At 47.5% G+C, this 23792-nt stretch overlaps 1 protein-coding gene across 2 annotated transcripts in view; it reads left to right on the top strand.

The window, feature by feature from the left end:
* The window catches only part of CRAMP1 (cramped chromatin regulator homolog 1), a 1760184-nt gene that overhangs the window by 1540464 nt on the left and 195928 nt on the right, over window positions 1-23792 (top strand). For both annotated transcript variants that reach the window (XM_069646975.1, XM_069646973.1), the window contains exon 19: window positions 829-993. In XM_069646975.1, coding sequence (XP_069503076.1) covers window positions 829-993 — 165 coding nt within the window. The remainder of the gene's footprint in view (window positions 1-828; window positions 994-23792) is intronic.

The raw sequence follows: 23792 nt of genomic DNA on the forward strand, positions 1-23792 counted from the left end.
AATTCTCCCAACAAAGAAAAATGGAACTTAACAGGTATGAAGGTATTTATCAGACTCATCATGCTAACTGAGTTGCTCATGTGCCTTGGCCAGTGGCATGGGTTGCACCTTCTACAGAGGGGACCTCAACTGTGGTACTGCCTGTTGTGATGACCCTTATGATATGATGATAGTGCTTCTTTTTAATTACAAGAACTGCTAGCTACAAAGATTGTTTGTATTACAAGAAAAAAATATTTTTTGCATTTTAGCAGTAACAGCGGGAAGGTGGGCTGGATTGGCCAGTAAAGGCCAGGGACCCAAGTTATAGGACGTTGTGAAGCAAGGACTTTAACACCGGGTCCTGGCGCAGTTACCTTGCAATCCAGCTTGCTGCCGCAATTGGTGGTTGTTTGCACCCTGCAGCCTAGACCCAAGGTGTTAAGTATTTAAAAACAAATTTCAAAAGAAAGATCCATGACATACATTTGGTTTGCAGGAGTGAAGGGCATAGAAATGTTTCTATGATGCAGGATGTCGGGCCCAGCTGTGAACTGTGTGTAGCTTGGTGCACCTGGTTTTGGCGGGGTAGGGCAGGGCACTGGCCGGGGTGCACGTAGATGGCGGTCTCGGGTAAAGGTGCCAGCCATTGGATGGAACTCTGGCTTGTACTATGAGGTTCAGCCGCATTCCGGTGATCCCGATAGGCCAGCACCTAAAGAAATTTGCCTGTTGTGAATGAAAGTGCAAAAAAAATGCAGGGGGTGGGATTTCCAGTATTTCATGTTATTCCTGAAATACAATGTTTTTATAGTGCATGTGTCTATAATTACACTTTTCTACTTCTAGGTGAAGGTGCAACGTTATCTCCTGCTAAGCTCAATGGGAGTGACAGTTCAAAGAGTCTTCCTTCTCCTTCCTCTAGTCCACACCAGAACTGGATTGCCTCTCCCAGTCATGACCCACATTGGTACCCCAACGACTCTACAGACTCATCACTCAGCAGTCTTTTCTGTGAGTACCTGCTTGGCTGTAAAAAAAAAAGGCATTAGAATAGTGTACCTGCCACATTTAGGTGACTCTGGTAGTAACACTACATGTTCTCCTTGATTGTCTATTTTGGAAGGTTGTGGAAAATTAAAAACGGCATTTCCATGTAAGGAAAATACCTTTTCTCTGTTCATAGTTTTTCAATCCTAAATTTCTTATTTGAATGAACAAATTTCTATTCAACACACCAATGAGAATAGATTACAGTTTCGTAGAACGTATAATATTCTCAAAAAGAGGCCAACAATTCATAAAACCAGTCCATTATGTCATATATACCCTTATAAAGTTATTGGTGCTAAATATGTTCCTTCTTATTTTATAGCCCATGCATTTCAAATAAGTAAAGGTTCAGTTGAACACATTAAAATGTTTGTAGAATCATATACAGGCTTTCTGTATATTAATGGGAGAGCTCCTGTTATCCTATTATGGAGTGACATATTCCATAAACATTACATACCACCAATTTTCTTTTTATATTCAATTGTATTAGGTCTGCGTTTTCCATCCCAAGAGAATCTGTGTCAATTAAAATGTGTGAATCTAAAGCAGTGGTCTTCAAATTCTTTTATGAACTCCCCCCCTTGAGACATACGTTCTGAAGTTTGGCCCCCACCCTGGCATCGAGGTTATTGAATTGGGGGTGGGGGGGTCACAGTTTAGCAGAGAGCACTGGCCCATAGGGGTAGCTGTGAGCGAGTATCATGCTAATGTATCAAGTGCATCCACTCTTATATTCCTATCAAAGAGAGTGAAATGGAGGGGCAGCATTAACTCTATATTAGGCATTTATTGTTGGCACAATTAGTCAAAGAAGAATATCACTGATAAAAGGGGGGAGAGTTGAGACATTTGCCTTTGTAGCAGCAGGCTTGTGGCACAAGCGTTCTCCAGTTGCCTTCCTTCCAAGGTTGTTTCACTGCAGAGGCGCAGAGTGCATAGGCCCCAACCAGACAGCGTTAAAATGCTAGGGGCCAAGGGTTGGATTTACACATGGTGTACAGCAGCAGACTCCCTTAAATTGTCATGGTTTGCTTGTCTAACCCTCCCCTCTACATTGCCCTTCTGCCATACCCAATCGCTCACATTCTTAATTCAATTCTGTACTGTATATTTTCCTTCTTTCCTGCTCCCTGCTTGCTCGCTAGTCATCCTGACTGCCTCCTTCACTCATTCGCCTGCTCTCACTTTCTCACTTACATTTTTTTTTATACGATCTTTATTGTAATGGATCTTACAAAAGTGCATCACGCACAAGAACGTAAGCAACTACCGGTTGCATGTTACATTCAAAGATCATTTTGCCATTCCACAAATTCCCCCTCCCCAGTAACAACTTCCACAACAGTCACCAAAAAATCATTATGGTAACTGAATGTTCAAGTCATGTAAGATTCAGGGGAACTACCCCCGAAACACAAAGACTAGAGCAAAAGTGGAAAAAAAAGAATATTTTCTCTTGCGTTTGCTTACATGCTGGTTGCATCTCGTGGCTTTCCAACCGACAAAGCTTGGTATATTGACTCCAAAAATAACCCAATCTCCTGTGATCCCGCTCCTTTCCCTAATGCCATCTTCATTCTAAGGACCAGTTTTTGCCAGTATTTGCGGCCTGTGGATTATGGATTCCCTATCCTTCACATATTCCAGAAATGGTGCCCATTTGCGTGTGTATTTGTGTATTATGGCGGCCATTAGCGCTGATATTCTTTCCATTGTTATCTTCCATATCTTAATCCACCAATATGAGATTGTGTCCCTGGGTTTTCCAAAATTGAACCCTGGGTATTCTCACTGTCATGAGTAAGTGTGAAATCAGGTCTGCTCTAGGCCCTGACATGGGATAGGTGTCATCATCAGATACATCTCCCAATACTAGAATTAAGATGTTATGGGGAAGGGCATAGCCAGTGATCGCTCTTATCTTTGCCAAGATGTGTTTCCAGTGGGTTTGTATTGTCGGGCAACTGCACCACATATGAGAGATATATCCCCCTTTTGGCCACAGTTATGCCAGCATTAGTCCGAAACCTCTGGGTAAACGTTGTGCAGTCTCTGTGGATGCATTTACCAGCCTTTTAAGTGTGTACTTGGAGCCTTTGTGTGTTCTTGTCCAGATGTGTTGCCAAGATAAATCCACCTCTAGCTCTTGTTCCCATTTGAGCATATATTGGAGTTTTTCCCACTCAGTTTTTCTAAAATCCTATAACCGCTAGAAACCTTTGTTGTCCTCATCCCCTCATATATCTTAAGTTCCAGGCCAGCAGGGGCCCTGGTGCCCGCCCACCTGCTTCACATCTCCATTGGTGAGCGGTCCACCTCAGGAAGGGAAAACCTCTATTTACGCTTCTGAAATGTAAGTGGGAGGCCCTCTTTATATAGTTCCCCAACTGTCAGGACACCCAATCTCTCCCAGTTCCTGAAAGCTCTCTTGTTCAGTCCCAGGGAGAATTCCGGATTTTGACTGACTGGTGAGAGGGGGCCTAGCCCCGTCTTAAATCGCAATACGCAACCAGCTCCATCCCAGTGTGTAAGAGTGCAATTAGTAGTAGCAAGGAGTCCACTTCCCCTCTAGCTCGTCTGGTTTCTTTTGATAGGAAAGGGAGGAGGAAGCGCAGGTAAGCTAGGTTTTCTGATTCAATCTCTTTCCATTTAGGATCTCATCTTCCTCATTCAATCTAACATCGGTGCTATTTGGGCCAACAAGAATTATCTATGGATTGGTGGGACATTCAATCCCCCAACCCCTTTGGATCTACTGAGAACCCTCCTCGGAACTCTTGGGGTTTTGTGGGCCTATATGGATGTCCCTATCGCTTTTTGAAGTTCAGCCAGATCTTTACCCAAGATCCTTATGGCGGAGCACCTGGAATACGTAAAGTAATCTCGGAAGGATGGTCATCTTTACTGCTTGAATCCACCCTAACCAGGAAATCTCCTGAAGATCCCATTGTGGCAAGTGTTCCTAGACTTCCCTCGACAATCCAGTAATATTGGCTTTCTATATGGCATATGTGTTGAGGTAGTATTCACCACTAGCAATTGTATCTCTTTCACTTCCCATTTCAATGGTAACCTCCATTCCAGGGCCCTACTTTTCAGGGGATTCTGTGATGTTGAGCTCAATGGATTTATCGCTGTTCATAAGAAAGCCTGAGCTATCGCCAAGGACGTCCAATGTGGCCTGTAATTCTGGTAGAGACCTGAGCAGGACACGGAGAAAGCAAAGGATATCATCAGCATATAACATCACTTTGTGAGAGTAACTAGTATGTGTAATCCCTTTCATAGCGGGATTTAAGTGAAAATGCTGGGCCGACAATTCCATTGTTAAGGCACAGATTGGGGGTGACAACGGGCATCCCCTTCTGGTTCACCTTTCCAGGGGAATTGGGGATGTCCACTGCCCATTATCCCTCACTTTATTTTCAGGGATTTGAAAGTTAGCCGTACTGCATGTAGAAGTATTTGGCACAAATCCAAACACGGGAAGCAGTGTTTGAAGATAATCCCAGCTCATACTATCAAACGCTCTGTGCGTTGAATGAGAGTATCACAAACCGGTGTAGTCTTTGTGAGCCCAATGCTCTCAGATCTATTACTGCCCAGATTTTGTCATGCACCCTCCACTGTCTATGATAAAGCTTGTTTGATCCTGGTCGCTCAGTGATGGGAGAACCCCCATCATCTGGACGAGATAATTTTACTATAGATCATAGCATCGACATTTAGTATTGCAGTCGGCAGGTAATGTGCACTCTTCAGAATGTTTCCACAAGCAAAGTTGTCACTGATTCCACCATAGACTCTGATACCACCCCAGTTCTCAGAAAAGAATTATATAATTTGGTCAAGTGGTATAATATAAGATTAAATGTATGGCCTGTGTCACTTCCTGCTCTGTTTTCGGATCCCAGGCCTCTTCAGAGTGTTTTTGGAGTTTTGCTGTAGCTATAAACTGGGTTAGCGTTAGCTGATCAGGGTCTCACAAAAGTTCAACCACTGCTTCCTGAAAATAATTCTCCATTATCTTACGTTTCATGGATTCTGCAGTAGCCCCCGGATCATCTGGGTTTTTTCAGAGCTGTAAGATAATTGTGTTTTGCTAGTTTATGCAGCTTTGCTGCTAGGCGTTAGTTGGCCTTGTTTCCTTGAGTGTAAAAATGTTGCTTTATGTATAAGATCCCCTGAGCATTTAAAGAGCCTCTAGAACCTTTCTTGCTAGATGCAATTCTCGAAGAGTCTTCCCAGGAATATCTTTGTGGGCTAGTTCCAGGGTTTCAAACCTCTTGTTTCAAAAGGGCCTGGTGAGCACTATTCACCTTCTTGTAGTATGCTGTTTGGGCTAATGATTGCCCGACTGAGCACTGCCTTCCCTGCATCCTACACTAACCATAGATCAAGGTAATTTTCAGCAAAACAGTTATTTAGGGTTTCTGTGATGTGAGCTTTTATTGCTATGTCCCGTAAGATGAAGTCGTTCAGCTGCCAAAGCTGCCTGCTGAGCCATGCAGGTATCCCCAGGATGTTTTTTTTTTCCAAATCTTACGCTCTGTCCTGAACCTCCCAGCACTACTCCTGGACTCACTGGTATTTTTCTAATTTACTTTGAAGTTGAGTGAGTCTTTGTCACTTACCTCCTGCATTTTCCTTTATTCTGGGAACTCTCCACCCTTCTCTTAAGGTTCCAGTGTAGGGAGCCCTCTTCACTTATTTTTGACTTGTATGCTTTCCTACAGCAGCCCCCCCCCCCAATCTTATCTGGAGTGCTGTCATTTTGGGTTCCGTAGTGAGCTCCTAGACCTACCAGTGTAGGAGTGATAATCTTCCTTTCATGTCCTATATTTTACTGTGTACAGCACAAACTGTATTGCAGCACTTTGTGTCCCTTTGTCTTTGTTCTCAGTAACATTTTTGCTACTTTCATGTATCCTCTGAACATTCTGGTGGCAGTCATTGCCTTTTGACCTATTTTGAATGCATTATCCCGGGCTACATTTGCAGCAGAGATAATGCACTAAAATTAACCATATACTCAAAATGGGCTCTCCTTGTTTTTTAAGTCCTGTTCAAGATTGCATATGCTTTGTTTGCTATTTCACTGGCTCTGCCCCCACCATCTCTCCCACCAGGGGATGGCCGTGAGTGGAAGATTCAGAGATATTTTGTTTCTATTGTTAGAATGTTTCGGAGTGTACTGCAGGATCTACTATACCATGGGACAGGCTTCCCTGCCAATCATGTCTCTGGTGTTGTTCTGTTGTGGATTCTCTTGATATGAGAGTGGCAGTGTCCATCCTATAAGACACAAGATATTGTGCAGCTGTTGTCAATTTAGCAATTTGGGTAATATGCCCTGGTTTCTTTCCGAGCATTTCTGGCTTTTTTATTTTACGTTCAATGTTCCTGTTGAAGTTACATGGAAACACTTCAGAGTCAGTTAACTTTCGAAGCATAGCCATCACTTGAAAGACTGCTTTCTACCTACCATTGGTGTGCGCTTGTCTACATGTAACCCTCCATTTAAATTCGGGTCGACATATGTATTTTACTTTCCCTGGTGAGCAGCACATTTACCACATTCTTGCATGTGGGCTAATTGTAAATGCAGCTATTCATGTGTGTGTTTTATTTATGGTCTCTAAGGCATCTGTATATAGGTGTCCTGTGTGTGGGTTTCTGTGGGGATACGATTCCCTTCTGTGTTTAATTAAGAAAATGTGGTATCATTTCATGCGTTAAACCGCCCATTCGCATTTGGTTTCATTAGCGGTGAAATGGCTGACACTGGTTTCTTCTGCCAGCAGGTGATACCTGGAGTGTACCTGAGGAGAAGGTTGACTTCCGCATAGCTGTTCCACGTCTGGGGGCTTAGGGTGGTTTGTCCATGTGGGGAGGGGGGGTGGTAAACGGGCCACGAGCGCAGGTAAAAAGAGAGCGAGTTCAGTGAGGAGATGGAAGTAAAGGGAGACGTTCCCTTGCTGGGTGCTGGTGAGCGATCTTGTTGGGCCTGCCCGAGTCTGCGACTAACATTTTTCCTGTTCAGGGGAAAATCTGATGGGGGCTTGGTGAAGCCACTAGAGATACAGACTGTGACTGCAGTTCTGCTTATGTTCGGAGCTCAATATTGGTTTTCCTTCACTGAGGCCCGTTTGTGCATCTGAGATGTAGGAAGGGGTAGTTTCTCTGGGAAAGTGGATGTTTGGACTTGGCCGGTCCAGTCCTCTTTGTATCCGAGGCAATGTTTGATGTTCTAATGTGTGTCGGTCAGTGCTTATAGAAAATTCTATGTGTAAGAAACACAAAATGAATAAAAACCCAGTTTAAGGTAGGTAAAGAGACATTACAATGGAATTCTGTATTCCTCAGCAGTCCAGACTTTGTTCACCTGACGTACTAGGAATAGAAACACTGTACTGCCATTTCATCTGTAATCTTTTACAGGGTGTACCGCGTTACCACTTAGCTATGATATAGAATTAGTAAGGGGTTTACTTTGTCCCTATTTTGTTTACCTTTCACTTAACACTCAGTCTTGTACGGCCGCTGTTCTCTGTGGTTTGTTCATTAACGGGCAACGTCCTGTTTGGGATAGAGATTTTTTGTTTTACTTGTCTACGCTTGCTCCCCCCGAGGGGACAGTCCTGTGTGTTATTTGGAACTGTTAGACTCTTATTTGAATGTGTTGTATGGGACATCTGCATTGTCGAGGTCACAAAAGGCCCCCTGTGTATTTATTCGGTCAAAGACTACAGATGGGGAAACTGTTTGCGGAGGGGGGGGGATGTCATTTCTCGTGTCATTTGAATTTGGAGAAAGAGAGAGAAAACAAAATACAATAGAAGGATTTGCTCAATACTTGAATAAACATCGCACTCCTGTCACATGTGATTGGGGTATGTGGCATTTCAGCCGCTGTTGTTTCAGGCTATGTTCATGGTCCCTTCATTGCTTACCTGTTTTGTTCTGGGTGGAAGCTCACAAGGATACTAGCCGGCAGGGTTGTGGCAGGTGGTTGTATTCCTGGGTTTTGTCTCCTGGGTTATGTTGCGTCAAGTGGTAGTCTGTAGCTACCATGGGTGGTCTTTTACACAAAGGCACCATTCATGTTCACAGTTCAACCAACTTCGAAGAGTAATCTAAAGCACATGTTGGGCATACAGTGAGGAATTTCAGCATTGGTTCTGTGTCACGTTAGCACAGATCTATCATATGTGTCCGGTTTAGTATTGCAAAGCTGAGAGAGACCTGTTCCTAATGCCCACACAGTCAAGTGGGGGAGTCGTATAATACTGACCAGTAAAGCTAAATGAAATGATAACAATTAGTCCGGTCTTTGTGGACACAGTCTTTAGGGGCAGTAAAATAGGACTGCATGTTAGTTATGAACTTGTATAGTGGACACACTCATCGATTGGTTTTTTCAGCAGTCACAGGTTACTAGGGCCCAATTTTAATGTATTTAACCATTAACCTGTATCTATTTATCCCGCTGGCATCTGTAAACAGGCCTAATGGGTATGTATGTAACCTACTGTTGTTAACCTATCCATCCAACAGACATGTGTTACCAGGGCTATTGCTCATGTATACAACCAACCTTATTAATCTATTTATCCATCAGATCCATGGTACCATGGCCTAATGTCAATGTATACAACGGCTAACCGGTAACTTTTTATTCCAACTGGAATCTGTTACCAGGGCCATGCTGTTAATCTCTATAAAGGAACTTTAGAGAATTCATAGTCATTCAGAATTCATAGTCATCCAGCATATTTAATGGTCATATTTATTATGCAAAACTACCTATCCTAAGGCTACAATAAATCTTTTGGTGTATGGTGAAATCACTATTATTATTATTATTATTATTATTATTATTATAATAGGTTATTTATAACGCGCTTAATACCCAGAGGTTTCTAAGCGCTGACCCAGGGATCAGGCCCGTGTTGCTCAGCATTGTCTTGCTTTCAGCACGTTGCCCTTGAGCTATCCTATCGGTCTCTTGTTTCTCCCACTCTGGAGGCAATTATCATTCACCCCTCCCTCTAAAGTTCAGGCCAGGGTTCTATTTGGGGCATTCATAGGGTTGACAAGATCCATGATAGGAATGTAAGGTGTACAGTGATCCTCCGGTTCACCATCAGATTGCTTAATTATAGGGAAGCATGCATATCTGTTCTGGCCATATCATAGAGCAGTACAGTCATCTTACATGCAGGTTATGCTAGCCTGCCAGTGTCCTAAGGGTGCAATTCCTTAATAGTGAGACTCTGTACAAGATAAATGTTGAAAAATGAACATCTGCTTGTACTGCCAGAAATCTCACTGTACGGGTGCCAAGGCAGGACGCATTAAAATGATTTGTCAATGTCTCATCCCCTTTCCTCCATATTTATTGGTGTCCATTGTGACAAGGCCAGCACCTTGGCCTTGTTAACATGGTGTAAGAACGCCTCTTTGCAGGGAGCTTGAGCAGAAGGGAGGGTTCCAGAGTCTGTCCTGGCCCTAAAGTGGGCAATTGCAGAAAAGAGTGCCCAAATACCTACCCGTTTACCTTGTGCCTGCACGTTTTAAAGCAGTACATCTTTATCTCACACCATGCCTCATTGCTCAAATGCTCGTTAGTGTTTTCCATCACTGCAAATTAAAGGAAAGAGCGGAGAAGCGAAAACACCAAGATCAACTGATTACCTGACACACTAAACTTAAATCCTTAACTTCTGGGAGACTGAGTAAGTTATTTAGGCTATCTCTGACACCCTTCCATTGGGACAGAACTAGAACATTTTTGCTCAGCAGTTAGACTTGTCCTCACAATTTTGCGATTTGTGGATGGGGCCAGCTCGCACATGGGTTTTAGCCCGGATGCGGTCGAGCTTCTCCCAATGGCAAAGCCTGTCAGTTTGTTTTTCCAGGCATATGGAGTCTGGTGCGTAGCAGCGAAACTTGCCTATTCTCTTTGTCCTCACTATCCTTACAGGCCTTCCACCTTACCTTCCACCAGTTTGTCGGGATTAAGGTAGTATTTTTGTTTGTTCGTTATCCTTACTCTTACGTCCCGTCCCCTTTCCTCCATACTGCATGGGCGTCCTTTCCATAGGACAGGAGACGGAACCTTTTCACCCAAAAAAAAGTCTTCACCCTTTAAATTTAGATGGGCGCTGGGGTGCGGCCCTAGGAGCATGCGCTGCCCTGACTCCGCCCTCTGGCGCCACAGCCCCGTCCCCTTTTCCGCGTCGACGGGAACAGGCCGAATTCACCAGCACTCCTGGGTTTGGCTTCGGCCAGGTAATTCCACACGCGGATACTTCTTCTGTCCTTTTTTTGTCTTTTATCATACAGGAAGTCGGTCCTCAGGCGTCACGCTCCTCCCCGGCGCATGTCAACTTCCACAGGGTTCAGCAGGAGTCCATCCTGCGACGGGCTCTTCCCAACTTCAGACCCCCACGCCCTCTGCCTACGTTGCCTTGGCCGAGACCACAGCTGGCAAGCTTGTACAGCGTGCAACGCCCTGTCATCAAGGTCTCTGAAGAACAGACTAGCCAGGTGGAGGGAGCTCTTCCAGAAGTCGCCTCCAGAGGACCTCAAGGACTTTGTCAAACATCAATCCAGGCCCAAGGTAGGGCCTCTATTTTCAATCGCACCCCGCAAGGGAGACTTCCTTGCCAAGGACTCGTCTGGGTGGGAGGGACTGCTCAGGTTCTCGTTCCGGCACGTGCACCGAGACTGCTCCATCTACAGGCCGAGGGATCCCGGATCCTCTCGGTGACAGTGTTGATGAACCGGAAGGTTCTTTTACCGGGTCTTCACCCGAGGGGCTCTGTCGTTGTACCGGCATTATATCTGAGGGGCCATGCCCTAGTACCGGCAATACGTCCGAGGGGGCACCTAAACGCAGCTCTACCGGCCCCCGGGCCGAGGGTGTCACACCTACCGGGTCTCGTCCCGAGGAGCAGGGTAGGCCTCATGATCCACACTCGAGTCTTGTAGGTGGCTGGGCCCAGCGAGCCGAGTAAAACAACGCAGGCACGTGGCAGGCAGCTCAACAAAATAGCCAACGCGCCAGACATCGGCACCTGTCCGACGCCATTCCAGGAGTTTGGCGAGGAATGAGTGTCAAGGTGGGACTGGCCTCCACCAGGTACATGGCCTACAGCCTATCCTTCATTTGTGCAGGGATGGTTCCCGCTGCGTCCGTATGGGCAGGGTATGCAGCAGCTCCAGCAGCCTCCCGCTACCCTGTCTGTAACCCCTACCACTCCTCTGGCCTGTGAAAACAGGTTCTTTGAGAGGTTCCTCGGGCTCATGAAGTCCCCTCGGCTGGGGGTTATCCTCAGGGATGCAGAGAGATTATGGTTCGGGAAGATATCTCGCGCTCAAACCACAAAGACAATCTGTAGCATTTCTTTTTACAAGTCCAATGTCACTCAATATTAGTGAAAGCAAAATTCGGTGTCACTCCAAAAGATCAATTTCCGTGATGATTCACAAAAATATATTTCATTTCTCAAATTATGAACAGCCAACACGTGTTTCGACCACCGGTCGTTTTCAAGGCTGCACAACATTAAAGTTTCACATAATACAGGTGATGTGCAAATAAATGCATATACATTCCATTGTGATTTGAAAGAACAACAATCATCGTAAATTATTACATAATCAAAAACCATACGATTATTTTATGGTTTGAGTGCGCGATATCTTCCTCAACCATAATCTCTCTGCTTACTAGTTACGAACTTTGTGGGAAGTTTGAGGGAATGGTATCACTCGCTGGCAACCTTTTTCATTTAAATAACAGAGTGGAAACTAGCGCACATAATTTAGAGCGATCACACAATCCTGATTGTTATCCTCAGGGATGCCGTCAGGGACGTGGTCCCTCCAATGCTTCTGGCACCACAGGCTCCTCCGCTGGCACCCCCGGCTTCGGCGCAGCCTCTGCCTCCGGCCCCACTGCTGATTCCTCAGGCGGTTCCGTAGTAGCCTCCTCCACAACCTCCGGTCCCGGTACCCCAGCCTCTGGCTCCCGCTACTCCACCACCAACGCAGGATCCTCCTGACCCATAGGATACGGATGAGGAGGGGGACACGGACATGCCCTCCTCAGCCATGGCCTTCCACAAAGGTCTTGTGTGGTTGGCGGAGTATCTGGGCCTAACTCAACCTGAGGTCGAGCAACCGACAGTGGGGGTGCTTGCTGAGGTCCTCACGCGACAACCCTTTGCCAAAATGGGAATTCCACTGCACACCAATGTAGTCTCCCTGCCAACAAAGGGTTGGCTCAAGCCCCACTCTGCCCAGCCGGTCAATCGACGCCTGGACGCCAAGTACAGGCAGATGGAGGCGGATACACTCTTGCTATCGGCCCATCCCCAGCCACACTCCTGGGTGATTGCTGCAGCATCACTATACTCCAAGTCTCAGGCGGCGTCCTCCTCGGCGAAGCTGCTGGGCAAGGAGGAGAAGATCTTGGAGGCGTACGGGAAGAAGCTGTATTCCAATGCATACTTGCATCTTCGTCAGGCCAAAGCTGATGCCATGCTGGCTGCCGCTAACCAAAGGTTATGGCAGGAAATTGGGAAACTTCCTCCCGGACCTCCCTACGCAGAGCCAATCACGTTTCAGGGTGGGACTGGGTGAGGCTAAGATGGTGGCTCAGGATGTCATGGAATCCACTGTGGCCCATATTGACACCTCTGGCTGTGCTATCTGTATCGCCACGGACATGAGAAGGACAGCCTGGCTCCATGCAACGAAATCCAGCCCAGATGTCCAGGAACGCCTATTAGACCTGCTGTTCGAGAGGGGGTGGGAAGGACCTCTTCCACTCCACCACAGACGAGGAGCTGGACAAAAATAAAAAACAGCTCACAGACAGCCAAGTCTTTATCCATCTTGTCAAAGACCACACCCAAATCGTACACCCAGTCACAGCAGCACTCCGACAAGGGATGTACGTATGGAGGGTTCCGCGGCTTCCAGGAAAGGAGATCCAGGCAGCCTGACCGCTCGCAGACTCCAAATCGGCGCAAGCAACAAAAGGGGGTGCCAGGGAGAGTAAGTGGAGGAAGTCTCAGCCTCCCAGCGAGGCTTGGGCTTTTACTCCAGGATTTTCGTCATTCAGAAAAAGAACCAGGCGGGCCTGAGAGTTGTGCTGGACCTTTCCACCCTCGACCTCTCCTTACCTCTACAAAAATTCAAGATGATTACGCCAGCTTTTATAGCGGAGACATTGTGCAAGGGAGACTGGATGTGCTCCCTGGATCTGAAGGACGCATACCTACATGATTTGGCAGCCCCATCATCCTTTCCTACGGCTCAGGATCATGGGCTACCATTTCCAATACAAGGTCCTTCCTTTTGGCCTCAACTCTGCTCCCAGGATCTTTACCAGACTCATGAATACTGTGGCTGCCCTCCTCAGAGCGCAGGCCATCCACATGTAGCCATACCTCGACGACTGGCTTGTCAGGGCTACATCTCTGGAAGCAGTTCACCACTCTTCCCATCCCCTTATGAACTCACTGCACTATCTGGGCTTTTCGCTCAATCTCAAGAAGTCGCAGCTGCAGCCCACGCAGACTGATATTCTTGGGCCTCCTCTGGGACACATGCTCCGAGAAGGTGTTTCCATTGGAGGCAAGATCTCAGCCATCAAGAGGGCCACCGCCCACTTCCTCAGCAGAGAGGTGACCTCGGCCTGGTGGTACCAGCATCTCCAGGGTCTCTTGGCGGCTGTCCTATTAGCCGCTCCACACTCGAGTCTGAGGATGAGGAGGATTCAGCCGCACTTCGCTGCCTCATGGAGCCAGGAGCGGGGCCCTCGATCCGAGAGGATAAACGTTCCTCCATCTCTCTGCCCGTGCCTGACTTGGTAGTCCAGGGACTGCAACCTACAGGCGGGCAAGCGCTTCCGGCCACCCACCCTGCAGGTCACCGTCACCACGGACTCCTCACTCGAGGACTGGGGAGCCACCCTGGACAATCTCTCGGTCCATGGCACCTGGACTAGACAGGAGCAGGAATACCACATCAATTAGCTGGAGCTGAATGCCATCTGGCTAGCGCTCAGAGCATTCCTTCCACTTCTCAGGGGCAAAGTTGTCCTCATACAGACAGACAACTCGACCACCATGTACTATGTCAACAAGCAGGGAGGCACCAGATCCCCTCCTCTTTGCAGACTGGCAATCAGCATGTGGGAGTGGACCCTGGAAAACATCTACCTCACAGCAGTCCACCTTCCGGGGGAATCCAACCTGGAGCCGGACAGGCTCAGGTTGGGAGCGGACAATTACGAGTGACAGCTAAACAACCTTGTTATTCGGGAGATCTTCAACAGATGGGGTCTCCCCCAGGTGGATTTCTACGCCACCTGGCACAACAAGAAGTGCCCTCAGTTCGCCTCCTGGCAGGGACAGGGCCCCCGGGCCACGCATTTCGGATTCAGTGAAACGGCATGACAGCGTACGCCTTCCCGCCCACTCCGCTGATTCACAGAGTGATTTGCAAGATCAAGGGGTCTCGCCAGCTCAACATCATTCTCATAGGTTCATGGTGGCTGGCCAGGCCGTGGTTCTCGGAGCTGCTCAGCCTCTCGGAGATGCCACCCATTCAAGTTCTGATGGGCCCAGCACATCTTCTGGCGCAGCAGGGGGACAGGGTCTTCCACGCCACAGAAAATTAGCCCTCACAGCTTTGTTCCTGAGCAGGTAACACTAAGGCACCTCAGCCTCTCCCAGGCCAATCTGGAGATCATACAGAGCGCCTGGAGCAAGGCTACCAGGGCCCAGTGTAAAAGTTAATGGACCAGGTTCTGCCACTGGGCAAACTCCAGGGAAATCGACCACGTGGCATGTACTTTGGACAATGTGCTATGATTCTCTGCGCACCTCGCCCACTCTGGCGTGCAGCTGGACACCTGCCGCACTTACCTCGCAGCCATAGGGGCTTACAGGAATTCAGAGGAGGGGGTCTTCTTCTTCTTCTCCTCCTCCAATCCGATTGTCAAGAAACATTTGACAGGGCTCGCAAGGCTCTACCCGCCCATCAAGAGGCCACACCCTGTGTGGGACCTGAATATAGTCTTGGGCGCCCTGGCGCACAAACCGTTTGAGAAAATGGCATCCACGGACATCAGGCTGGTCACTATCGCCTCAGAGACGTTTGCTATCTTTCACAGGGACAAAGTAGTTCTGCGGACGCACCCATCATTCCTGCCTAAGGATGCCGTCTGCTTTCCATTTGAACAAGGAAATAGTCTTTCCTACGTTTTTTGCTGATCCTAAGGACGAGGCACAGAGTTCTGCACTGCCTGTATGTCGGGCGTGCCCTGAAATTCTACCTTGACAGGACCAAGGTTTGGAGCAAGTCTCATGACATTGCACTGTGACAAATCCAGTGATGTCGTCCCTTCTCCACAGGGGGAGACCCTTACTGTGGGGCCAGGGAGGTGAGGCTGCCACCCGATAGTCCCCCTGGGGGTGGTGCTTTGTGGGTGGATCTCATGGGGAGGGATCCACCATGGGACTACGAATGACTATCTGGGGAGAATTTGGTATGCCCAGGCAATACCCCAACCATCCTCATCTTCCTACCCTATACAGGTGCCATAATTCCACACACTTCGATGTGCTTGTGTTGGGTAGATAACTCATCATTAAGTTCTGAGATGAAGAAGAGTAGGGACTTCCTAAGTGAGAGTCATGTGTGAAGACTGGGACGACGAAGATTCAAAGTAACCTAGTTGAGAATGATAACATCAGTACCAAGATGAAGAGGCGTTGAATAATGAAGAACACTCTGCAGAATCAAAAACATAATTCTAGTCAACGCGGACAATATGTGAGCAAGTGGAACATAACTAAATATGACATTCAGCCCTCCCACGAGGAGCTGCAAGCAGGTTGGTGGCACAGCAAAGGGAAGCCCGGGAAACCAAGACGCGAGGTGAGCAGGTGAAACCTCTGAAAAGGGTCAGGAGAGAAAGGACCCTGCTCCAGACTGGAAGCAGGCTGCCGGTGCCAACGTAAGAGAAGGTACTGCACGGTCCACGTCAGAAAGGCAGGCCAGCGGGAAGCAGCAGCTACGGAAACGCCATAGCTGGAGCGGACCACACAGAGAGCGTGAAGAAGATGGCTGAGAGGAAAGCCAGGGAAAGAGACTGTGAATGAATAATTGCACATGATGTAAGAATCTGGGTCATTCCCCCTGGCATTGTGAACACTGATAGAAACCGGAGCAAGACCAGAGGAAGAGAGTCATTCCCCCTGGCATTGTGGGCATTGCGAGAACACGACCATACTTGGAAGGTTAGTGAACCAAGTTGGTACATGCCTGTGGAAGGAAGTCATTCCTCCAACTTGAGTGAACTTTGGCAAGGAGCCTGGGGAAGGAAGTCATTCCCCCAGTCTTCATGAACTGTGGAAAAGGGTCTGAGAGGGCCTGGGGAAGACTTTCACCCTACTACGGTGAAACTGCAAGCCAAGAGAGATCAGGGTAAGGAAGCCATTACCCCCTGGTGTCTACTGCAAAACAAAACCAAAGGAGGCCCGGGGGAGCAAGTAATTCCCCTGGCACTGTGACAATACTGGGAACAGGATACCTGGAGAAGGGGGACATTCTCCAGTGCACACATGGCAAAGAACTGCTAAGAGCAATAAGGAATTTGATGTTTTGGAGTTGAAACATTGATTTATAAGTTGCACTGAGACTTTCAATCTGCAACTTTGTGTTGGGCCTTTGTAAGGGATTGCGACCTGTGGAAGGGAGTCATTCCCTCAGGAAATAGTCCCTCCAGACCCCCTGGCAATGTGGTCTACTCTCCGGAAGAAGGGAGCCATTCTTCTGCACCATCAAGACTCACCAATCCTTTTAGATTTTTGACACAGGACAGTGTACTTTTTAGTAAAACATTCTGACACATCCTACGTGTTTGGTTAAGGCAAGGAAACCCCTCTTAGAAAATAGGGAAAGTTAGTGTTTTGTCTTTATTTTCGTGACAAAATAAAGGTTTATAGTGTAAAGAATGCCATCTGTGTGTCAGTCGCCTCCTTACAGCACCCACCAGCAAAAAACCCAGGGTGCAATAATGACAACCTCCTTCAGATTCCGTGCATCTAGTGGTTTTCCCTATACCGGAGGTCTGCATCTTTTCGTTCTCTTGATATTTTGCCCTTAAGCTCCCATGATCTACCACCATTGACTATGCTGACTAAGGCTGGTGGGAATGGTAGTCCGAAACCTATGGAGATCCAAAGATTGCAGACCCCTGCACAATGCTTTCATCCTCTGTGGTTGCGACTGCATCACTCTTTCATGAGGCTGGTTCCTCCTCGGCCTCTTCCTTTGTCATCCTCAATCCTCTGAGCAAATTTGACAGGTTATTAGACACTTGGGGAGGTATATTAAATCTCAGCATTGCAAATGAGGCAAGTCAACACAAGTTATTAGCCACAGCCAACATTCGTTTTTGAATCGGAGGAGAAGCAATGATGAGTGCGGCATCCAGGCGCACATGTCTCCCATTGGGGGCATGATCTGAGTTTTGTGAGAAACCAGAAGGTGTCTCACCCTAGTCCCCGGGGATCTGTCATCAGGTGGCCAGGACACGCCCATCGCTTTTGGATCCAGTTCTTGGGTGTGGACAAGTGCGGGAGGGTCACCTGGGTGAGGGGTCTTCGGCAAGTGGGACACCGGATGGAGAGACGCAGTATCCCCTTCCCTGTAACACCTTTACCCCATCCTACTAAGTCGGGTATTTAGGAACTCTACCCCCCAACCCCCCTTTTACAACACAAGCACTTTCACACAGACAGCTCGCGATGAGGGGAAACAGACTAACACCCGAGCCATATACCTGACGTGTCTCAGTACAATGGTCAGGCGAGGTCAGGCAATTACTGACATCACATACACCTGACTTCCATTAAGCTTCCCCACATGGATAAAAGGCAGAGCATGAGAGCACACTCTGAGCGAGGCAAGGCATACAAGGAAACAGCAGTTTCGAGATGGCAGTTTAACGAGAAGAAAGACAGTAAAACAGAAGGGGATTGCAAGGAGGGAAGCTCCCTTGACCTTTTTGACAAGGAACCGTTACTTTCATGAAACTTCGAGTATAGAAAGCATAAGACCAGGAAACCAGGCTGAAGAGTCCTGCATTGTGTGTCGGTGGTACCCGGAGCCCTCCTGTGTCAATAATTAAGGCGAGAAGAAGCGCTAGCTGCCGTGGTACTGTCTTTGGCTTCGAGAACAAAGCACTGTCCGTGAAATCAACACAGCCGGTGAGTTGGGAAGACTGTTACAAGACAGGTCTGTGTTGAAGCCAAGGTTGCAAGCAGCAACATTGTATGGCGAGGGCTGGAACGAACATTGTTAAATCGCATGTGATAAAGGACGCAAGTAAAGGTAAACTGTTGATGAGTGATTGAACTTTTAAAGCAGGATGCACTACCCTTGACAGAGTGGTGTGGTGCCGCGTGCGTGCTCTGTCGAAAGTCTCTGTAAGGTATCCAGCTGAGAATTGGCAAAGTGAAAGTGAGGAAGAGGGCATATCAAGAAGAAAGCAAGTTATTGTGAATCGAAGTGGTCCTGCGACGAGTTGAGCAAGATCCAGTCAAAAGTCTTCAATTTCTGAAGTAAAGAAAGCTTGGAAAAGTAGATAAAGTTGGTCCGAGCCTGCCAGAGGGAGACCTGCGGTGAATCGAAAATCACCCATGAAATTGTACATGTGAATGCTTAGGAGAACCAACTTTTAAATGTTCGTCTATCGCATCAAGCCCTCTGAAGTTGGAGACTTTGAATGGCAAAAAGACTTTGGCACAGAAGGCCCTGATACTGAGATTTGAACAGCATCCTCATGCTAGTGATGCCAGAGGCTGTGCTAAGCTTGAGTGTGCCACTTTGTCCCGTGCTGAAAACGCAGGGAAAGGAAGCCAATGGCTTGAATATGCTGACATATAATTTCTTGAACAATTTTCTTTTGCATAGCATTGTTTCCCGCACTATTTGTATTTAGAAGTAAGGCTTGGCAATAGGTTTATTACTATAGGCCCTTTTATTTTGCCAGACTTGACTAGGACTGCGTTATTATTATTTGATGGTCGTAGCTTGCTCCCATCTTTAGAATTAGGATTAGAAAGGCGTTTTTCAAACCCAATCGAAGTTCAATAAACACCCTTGAACTGTGATCACTTGTGTCCGTCTTACTGTTTGATACCATGCCTGATTTACAGTTTGTAGCTAGGTGGCCTTTTATTTCAAAGGATTCCTGGGTCAGAAGGGTCAGTAGTGAGGCTGACCCTTCAACATTTCCCCCTTGTTCTCCTCCCTAAGAATGGTTTGCTCGTCTCTACATCAAGTGGACATTTAGAAGCTCCTAAAAATGAGCCCTGGAGCCAGTTTCTCCTTTTGGAACCAGGTCAGGGTTTTTATTGCAGGATGTTTACAATTCAAAAGAAGAACCATGCAGGCCTGAGAACCGCTCTGGGCCGGTCTCCTCTCAATCAATTCCTCAGCGTAAAGAAACTCAAGATTACCATCACAGATTCTGGGAGTTGTTTTGCTCAGTGGGTCTGAAATATGCATATTGCATGTTACTATATGGCCACCACACAGGAAATTCCTATGCCTGTCACTGGGAGATGTGTACTTCCAGTCCCAGATTCTGCTCTTCAGTCTCGACACAGTTACAAGAGTATTCACAAAACTTATGTCAGTCTTTGGGGCCCATCTGAGGCATTAGGGTATGCACATACACACATCTCTGGTTGACTGGCTGCTCCGAGCATCATCAGCCGAGGTGGTCTCGGCAGCCCCGAACCAACTGCCTGAGCTGGTATTCGACTTGGGCCGATCTGTAAATGCAAAAAAATCACAGATGACTCCGGCTCAGTGTATACGCTTCATATGCTTCTGTCGGATTCCAGGAGGGCCATGGATTTCCCCAAATAAGAGAGATGGAGAGAAATCGTGCAGATCTTCCAGCTGTTTACTAGGTCTCGCATTACGGCATGGCGTTTCCTGCACCTACTGGGACTGATGGCTTTGTGTGTAATGGCAGGTCTCCTCGGCAGTTTAAAAAGTGTATTAAATTACACTTTGCAGAATCCTGGAACCAGGCGCAAAATGATCAGTCACTCTCCATTATAATTGCAGAGGGTTAGGGAGAATTCTCTGTAAAGGCTAATTTCCCAAACCTAATGAGTCCCCCAGCAGCTTTGCTGGATTTTTGGGGTTTATTCTTTTTCTCCTGCTAAGAGTGAGACTCTTTTACTCCCACTCTTAGACATGATTTGAGGTGTTCCTTTGTCTTTCCATGTGATTTATGGGTTATGGGGTCTTTTACTCCATAGGGTCTCATGTGTTTTTATGTGGGTTACACAGCACCCTCCGTGCCGTAACCCAGGGGTGTCGTAGCGACCCCCACACATAGACTCCATACCCTGGGACTGACTACTGTCTCCCAGGGCATGTAAAGTCACCATTGGCTTTACTAGTCCCAAATTATGAACAGAAACCAGTACAAACCATCATATTGTGGACGTACTAGTCGGGGCAATTCGATTGCCCCGGGGTCTGTTGTTCGAGGGGGCACGTCTCCGACCCCCCTGATCGAGTTTTGGCTGGTGTCAGTGGATACTACTTTTTATATTCGACCGCGAATATATCTCTATGGGATTTTCCCATTGTTCGAGGCTACCAACTTTAATTATTTAATTCTTATAGCCTCGAACATACCGCCGGTTTATTTATTTAATATTAATTCACTGGTTGGTATTTTTTGCCAGAACTCGATTCTAAAATGGCGTTTGTGTTCTCTTCTGTGACTCCAACCCAAGTCGAGCCCTTTGTTCCACTTTTTGGGGGACTTCTCCACAGAAGCCTCCAAAAGTGGTGCCACTCTGTCTGGGTACCACAGGGTGTGTGGGAGGGGGTTTAGGCACCCTGGACTGAGTTGCCTTGGCAACTCAAGTCGCACTCTTGTTTGATAGGCCCAAGTGGTGAGCCGGCCGGCTCACCACTTACCATGTTGATTGACAGCTAGGCTGAATGAATGGGGGTTTGCTGCATAAAAGCAGGGCTTTGGGGACTGGAACTTCAGAAGTCGCCACAGGACCTAAGAATCCGAGGAGGGAGAAGCTGAGCCGACCTGCAACGACGACACCACTGGTGGAGCCCTGCTGAACCGTCTCACCACTTTTCCCGACGACAGAGGAGATCGCCAGTCCGGAGAGTCTTCTTCCTTTGACTGGTGGGGATAACCAGTTTTGCCTTCTTTTCATCTTCCTGGAGCATCTCGTGGCCGCCTTGCCTGTGCCAAGCACCCAGGCAACCGGAACACCACGGCTTACCACTACCGCGAAGAGAAGGGTAGTACCTTTTAACCGAAGAACTCTGCGGCTGGTTTCTTCCCTGGCAGTGCAACGACCTTCATCTTCCCTCCACGGCGAGACCTCCTCTTCCTCTGGACGAAACACCGACTTGCACCCGCTGCCAGGAAACAACTGCCCCGGCTGGAGCTTCCTTCCCACTTAAGGTACTGTGTCCCGCCTGGCTTCCCTTGCGACAGATCGTTCAGGGTGACAGTAAAGCCTCGACTTTCTAACCTGGGCTGGCCTGGGACAACCTAGCTAACTTTTCTTGACTTTAATTTCAGTCTTTTGTGTGCGAACTATCTACAAGACTCTTTGGGCATAACCCCACTGTGTGAACCTGGACCCCTTCTGCTTGCTCTCTCCAAGAGTGGGCCTTGCAATTGACTTCCTTGCTCTCCATTAGAACTCTGCCTATCCTGCCTTACTGTGGTTCTTTAAAAAGTATTGAAATGTGTGTGCTTCCATAACTCTGCCTTTTTCCCTCCCTTTTTAATAACTTATTAGAGTGCCATCTTATGTTAAGCGCTCACCTCTGTCTGAAAATAAGTGGCGTTTCTCATTAAGACTTGTCTAATAAGCAATTAGGGTTGTATATATATGTATATATATATTTATATATAATGGTGACTGTGTGCTGAATTTACTTTTCTCTTTATGCTAGTGTAATTTACAAGTGTGTCTTTAAATAATTATATACTTTTACACCAAAGCTCTGGTCAGTGTTTGCTTGTGCTACTGTATCTCTGTACCTATTGTGTATACTCTATATACTGCCTAAATGTTCTTGAGGGAAGTCTGACTGCTCAGCCACAGCTACCAAGTGAATCTGTGGTGTGCAGACTGCTACCAAGTGGGTTTACTGCCAAACACCTGTAGTCTTAAGTCTTTTGCAGTGGTCCCTAAGGGAACTGCACAGGTTTCTGCCTTACACAGAAGCACTTGGGTGCTACCTCAGTCTTACCGTTCTTGCACTCTCCACCCCAAACCCACCTGCCCCCCCCAATAAGTGGTGATCATAACGGATGCCTCCTTTATGGGTTGGGATACAAGCTTTCTGGACAGTACGATTCAAGGGCTGTAGTCCGTCTTATACCACTTGGAGCATATCAACATGCTGGAACAAGCCACAGGAATGGTTTGTTTTGCTATAGTCACCCCAAATGTGACGGGTTTGCCCTGCCCAGACCTGGGTTCCGTTCCTGCTGGGCCTAGAGACCCAAGTTACTCCTCACTGATGAGGCCCAGTGTTAGGCAAAGTTTGTATGCAGTACCCTCTGGGAACACTACAAACAACTATGACTACAGGTATAGGCAACCCAACCTTTGGTATAAGCTTGTACTACATAGTTTTGGTAGCGTGTTGAGCAGCCAGGCTTATCTCAAGAGGGGAAATGTGAGCTGTAGTGGAGTTACCCAAATATTCACAGTTACAGGTATTCAAGTAAACTTTTACACTCAAGGTTTCTTGCATAAACAATTTATTTATCAGTCAGTTATAAAGCCTGTTCCTGGGCCTCAGTCGTGGGGAAAAGAGAGAGGACGTTGGGGGACTCCTGCAATGCACTGGGACTGTCAAAACCGGCAACCTTCACTTTCAGTGGCTGTTTGCGTGTCAACTGCCTCAAATAGCAACAACGCAGTTCCTGGCTGTCAAGTGGACTGTCCTTGCTTCTGGGGGCTGCACTCTACTAAGGGGGCTCCAGCTTGGTCAGTCCTGCTTCCTGGGAGTCCGAGGGATCTTCCAAAAGCTTTAGGCCAGCTTAAAAGTAACGCACACAATCTGGTGTCCCTCTCCCTGACTTTACGGTTTCCTGCAGCAGCTCTGAGGAAATTCAACAAGCTCTGAGATGGGTGTCCAGGTGGCTTACTTTCTAGTTGATTGGTCCCACCAACTCAAAGGGAGAAGTCGTCCTTGCAGGGGCTTCTCTGTCGATGCAAACTTGCCATTTCGGCACTGCAGCAGGGCTTCACCGGGCAAACCAAAGGTCCAGGAGTTACAGCAGGGGTCCTCTTCAAGTTCTTCTTCGGTTCCATTGTCCAGTGGTCGACTCTGCCTTCCAAGCCAAAAGACTCGCCTTTTATTCAGTTCTCTCCCGTTCATTCCAGCCTAGCTGTCACTCACCCAGCAGTGTGGCTGTCCTTGCGGGACAGTCAGCCAACCAATCGCCACAGAGTGCATTTGGGTCTCCTAGGAGACTAAGCACAGGGAGTTTCGGGCACCTCCCACACTTGCTGCCTACCCCATACACACTGGAGCCAGAGGCGGGTTTTACTCCAGAAACCCGGCCAAAGGCAAAATGAACGAAGTGACCAAACCTGGTTGCGCGCATAGAAAATCTCTAGAAGGACCTTTCCACAAAGGCATGG

Source organism: Ambystoma mexicanum, chromosome 2q, assembly GCF_040938575.1.
Source record: "Ambystoma mexicanum isolate Mex_15411 chromosome 2q, UKY_AmexF1_1, whole genome shotgun sequence".
Lineage (NCBI taxonomy): Eukaryota > Metazoa > Chordata > Amphibia > Caudata > Ambystomatidae > Ambystoma > Ambystoma mexicanum.